Source organism: Gossypium hirsutum, chromosome A03 (assembly GCF_007990345.1).
Source record: "Gossypium hirsutum isolate 1008001.06 chromosome A03, Gossypium_hirsutum_v2.1, whole genome shotgun sequence".
In the NCBI taxonomy this organism is placed as follows: domain Eukaryota; kingdom Viridiplantae; phylum Streptophyta; class Magnoliopsida; order Malvales; family Malvaceae; genus Gossypium; species Gossypium hirsutum.
In genome coordinates, this window is record NC_053426.1 from 18,015,662 (window position 1) to 18,020,820 (window position 5,159).

A 5,159-nucleotide genomic window follows, 5' to 3' on the forward strand; every position below is an offset into this window, starting at 1 on the left:
ATTACATACCTGATAAAATTAACCAAAAATTATCGAAATAGGTGCGTTAAATATACAAATTCAGCTTGTTATAAGTGATAATTAATATAAAATAATAAGGATCAAAAGTGTAATAATATTAATTAAGTAGTATGTTTAGCGTTGTTAGATAATTATTTATTTGCCTATTTTTAATTAATTTTAGTGCTTGAATGGAGGAAGAAGGTAAAATATGCAAATCTGCTTGCTTGGATTAATGATATTAATACATGTTTGTGTTTTACAACCCAAAACATGATTAGACTCAAGTATTAAGTAGGAAAAGTTAACAGAATAAATGTTTATTTAAACATACAAATGAGAGGTACAATTTAATAGTGAAACCTAATTCTGGAGATGATTAGAATTAGTTAGATTGCACATATCATCAACTTATTCACATTTAGCTGCTCACTACACCCATATTTTAGGGAAGCTTCAATTGAGATTGCTAAGTTTGCTGTTACATTCCTTAGTGTTAGTTTTTGTAATTTCTTTGAGGAGGGATATTTCCTATTATATATTATTACCACAACAACTAATCATAATTTGATTTTCTTTTCAAACATTTTTTATCATCATCCATCAAAGTTACATCCAAATCAATCTTTAAACTTTTACTTTAATATAAATATCTTTATTCTTTCAAAAAAAAAACATATTAATTATAATCCAAGTTAAAAATATTTCTTAATTTTAAACAGATACATAGATATATTAAAATTCATATAAATTTACTATACATTATTTAAACATAAAACATAAGAAACATTTATACAAAATGACATTGTATATCAGTCACTCAATTATTGTTTTTTTTTTATCACTCAACTATCAATTTTTTTTAATTTGGTAACCCAACTATTATCCTTTTTGTTTTTTTTTTATCATCTAACTATCAATTTCTTTTTTTAATTTGATTACCCAACTAATTGTGATTGTTTTTTTTTATTGTCCATTGAATGTCGTTAAATCTCTTAGCAATATGGCAGTTAAAGAATAAGTATAATAACATATTTAACCCACAACTTTAACATTTTATATGGATTTAATCATAATTTTAAAAAATTCATTTTTATTTTGTGAAGCAATTATGTAACGAAAAACGCTTCATTTTCCAACACATTCAACAACTTTGGAATCACTCACAAAATTACGCATCTTTTTGGAAACGAGATGCGACATAAGGAAGCACCAATCTTGAAGAAGCAACGAAGAACGAACTCCATTACTGTTTCACTGAAACTCCGAAACAGCCAACAAAATGTAGATCAAAACAAGGAATGAGATTGCCAGTGATAGAAACATCTCTAGTGTGTAAAAACAAGATGAAGTCATTGATGAAACATTCATTTTAGAGGCTTTGGAGAGTTTATGAAGACGGAAAAAAAAATGGGGTTTCAATGGTATTTTAAATAGGAAAAATGTAAAATGTTATATTAAGGTTTAAAGAGTCCAAAAGGGAAAAAGAAAAGGTTAGTCATTTAGGGGAAAAAGATGAAATACGTTCAACGTGTTGGGTTAATATCACATGTTCAACATAGTTTGTATTTGAAGATTACATTTATTATTATACAGATTCTTTTAACTATTAAATTACAAATCACCCTCCCGTAAGAGATTTAACGGCACTCAATGTAAATAGACAAAAAAAATAAAAAAATAAAAACCTTAATTAGTTGAATAATCAAATTTAAAAAAGTTTTGACAAAAAACACAAGTGACAATAGTTGAATGACCTGTGGAATAATTTACCCTAGAAAATATGTATCTTTTTAGGTATCTAACCTTATTTTGCAGCAAATGCATTGCCTTCACAATGTTGGGTCTTTATAATTCGCCGCTCCTTTGACACAGTAATAAAAACTAAGGGAATAAACCATGTTAATTCAAAACAGTCGAAAGCATTACAGAGTCTGATTGAAAAATGCTACTATTCTTCTCATCTGCAACCATCAAAATACCCTTTCACTTTCTTAGTTATCCTCAATTTGGAAAAAGAAAATAGAAAAAACAGCGTTCATTCTACAAAACTGAAGGTTCTTGTGTGTGTGTTAAAAGCATGGTTTCAATGAGGTTTTAGAGCTTCAAAAACTTTTCAGTTTCATGCTGTAACTCGTTGCTTCTGCGCAAATGCAATTCCCTTCTCAATGCTAGCCTTCAGTTCTGGTTTAAGAGCTTCCAAAGCCTTCTCTTCGTACTCGGATAATCCTTGAAGATCAGATGGAATCATTGCTTCAATCCCTTTTCTTCCAAGCTTGACCCGAGATGCAAAGAATGGAAGATCAGTCAGATCTGATTGCACAAAAGAGCACTCATAGACATCCCCATCTCCATCTAGAGCACGAAGGGATGATTCAACAAATCTTGCAGCCGCATATGCCATGGACAGGGTGGCTGACCCTGCACCAGCCTTTGCCTCTACAACCTCTGTCCCGGCATTTTGAATCCTGACAGTTAATTGCTCCACTTCTTCATCCGTAAAGCTAACAGACGGTTTCGTCTTCGACAGCAGGGGTAAAATGGTGATACCAGCATGTCCACCTATAACAGGAACATCCACATCAATGAGCTTAAGGTTTTTCTTCTCAGCAACGAATGTGTTAGCTCTCACAACATCCAATGTGGTAACACCAAAAAGCTTCTTTGGATCATAAACACCCTTCTGCTTCAGAACTTCAGCAGCAATTGGTACTGTGGAGTTAACCGGATTGCTAATAATATGGATGAAGGCATCGGGACAATTATCAGCAACAGTCTCGACCAAAGTCTTAACAATGTTGGCATTGATATTGAAGAGGTCATCACGAGTCATACCGGGCTTTCTTGGAACACCAGCAGGAATAACCACCACATTCACACCTTTCAAACAATTTCCTATTTCAGAAGCACCAGTGAAATCCAGAACTTGAGAAGGAGTATTGCAGTGACTGAGATCTGCGGCCACTCCCTTGACATTTGCTATATCATATAGATTTAGGGCCGAAACTAGCGGGGACATCTTGATTAGAAGTGCCAGTGGCTGACCAATCCCTCCAGCAGCTCCAAGTATTGCCACTTTGTAAGATGCTTGAAGCTGTAAGCCATGGTTAGAACTCTGGTTTGGCTTCTGTGCTTTCCGCGTGAAAGAGCCCCTAAGAGTTGCACTGCTTTCCTTGCCAAGGAAGGAGGATTCAGAATCACAGTTCACGGATGTTGCTGCCTTGAGGCCACTGAAACTTGCAAGTGAATTCTGTGAGGTGCACCCTGCAGCAGAAGGTTTTGTTAGCAGAAGTGGACTCCCCCTTCTTCCAAAGGAGACAGTTGATCCGATCGAGAATGTAGCTGCTGATGTTGTCGCCATCTCACGCTTTGAAACAGGAAACAGCGTCTAGGCCTGAAACGAGATATGAAGTAATATAATCAATAAGCTGCATAACTCACACCCAGAATGCATGTCTCAATTTTTAAAACTAGCAAGAAGCAAATGTCACATACAAACAAATAGTTGCCAAAGAAATAAACATGAATTGTGGTTCCAAGACATGCTTGCATCCAAAAATATAGAAACCATCAAAGCAAGCATCTATTTCTATCTTAATAATAATGAACGAACATTAAAAAGAACTAAAAGCAAAAGGAACCGATAGATCTATCAATCCTTTCAATCATAGCCAGAAAACAATAGCAAGGGACTTATTCTATGAAACCAAACGTATCAATTTTGTATTCATTATACAAAATCCTGGTCAGAAAATTAGCTCCTATAACCGAATAGAAAAATGCCGAGATCCCACTTCTTTCAAAGCACACGTCTAGTCAATAACAAATTACAATTTTATTCAAAAAGGCAAATCAGGTTTCTTCTATTTAAAATTGGACGCCATATCTGGTTAACTTGGTGTGAGTTACCATATTCCTTCCATTAATCACATTCTCAACATTAGTTTCACAAACTTGAAATAAATAATCATGTGAACGGCATCAAATATCCCTTATGGATAATCCCCAAATTGAATGTTGATTTCAGGAATTTCAATATTCAGGAACCCCTTTTCACAAATCATTGAAAATAATAACCGGGTTTATCTTCAAACAATTCCTCCAAAGCATCAAAAGATGAGTTCATCTCTTCTCCCAAACATTTAACTCAAGGCAACATAAGAAAAATCCAGAAACACAATGCCCAACATTTCAAGAGATACCCAACCAGAACACTATGTTTCCAAATTCCAAGCTCGAAAAAATGAAAGAAATGTCAATGAAATAAAGAAACCGATAGTATAGATCTAATCAATATTGCATCTTAGAAGAAAGCAATAAAATGACTATCAGAGACAAGCAAACAGAGCAAACCCAGATAATGGTTCGGATTAATAAACAAAACCCAAATTATATTTGGACAAAGAAACAAACCCCATAGCTTAGAATTCAAGAATTACAACTGGAAATAAAGATCAGAAACTAGTTAAGAAAAGGAAACAAACCTTTGAGATCTGAAATGGGGGGGAGAGAGAGAGATGGAGAGAGAGCACGCTTAACTTAAGGGAAGCAAAGTGATATGTAAGAAAAAAAATAGGCTTTTTAATTCGGCTTTTGGTATTTATAGGAGAAACTGGACCAATAAACTTCGAACAAGGCACCAAAATTTTGGACTTTCACCTACTCTTTCTGGCCTGGAGTTACAATTATATTTTTGAGTGTGTACCGAATACACCGCCGCTACCTGGAAAGAATCTACCAAAAAGTGTTTGATTTTGTTTTAGATTATTTCAAGTTTTTGTTGGCTTGCCAAGAAGAAATTGTGGCCGATGGTTGAATGGATGGTTTCTACTTTCTACAGCTAAGATTTGCTTGCCTTTTCCGACCCTTTTTAATTCCTCTTTCTTTCCTTTTTTCCTTTTTTTTTCTCTTTAATCAAAGTATTTTGTTTTTCCTTTTCACAGAAATGATAAATAAATAATAGAGGTGACGTATTAATGATTTTTTTACTAAATTATAAAAAATTATAAAATGATGATCTAATTATTAATAAATTCTTTTATCACCTAAATATAAAAAATTATAAAATAATTACTTAACTATTTAATTTTATATATTTTTTAGTTTGACTAACATAAAAACAAAAACTCCGATAAACTCAAGATAATTTGAGCAACCAA

At 33.3% G+C, this 5,159-nt stretch overlaps 1 protein-coding gene across 1 annotated transcript; it reads right to left on the reverse strand.

Annotated features, from left to right (window-relative positions):
- Positions 1-1,878: 1,878 nt before the first annotated feature.
- On the reverse strand, positions 1,879-4,926 carry LOC107886143 (malate dehydrogenase, chloroplastic). The gene is made up of 2 exons (XM_041096753.1): positions 4,485-4,926; positions 1,879-3,394 (listed from the first exon to the last, which is right to left on the reverse strand). Exon 2 carries the CDS (start codon positions 3,359-3,361, stop codon positions 2,123-2,125), a length of 1,239 nt encoding a protein of 412 aa, XP_040952687.1. The 5' UTR covers positions 3,362-3,394; positions 4,485-4,926; the 3' UTR covers positions 1,879-2,122.
- Between the last annotated feature and the right edge of the window lie 233 nt (positions 4,927-5,159).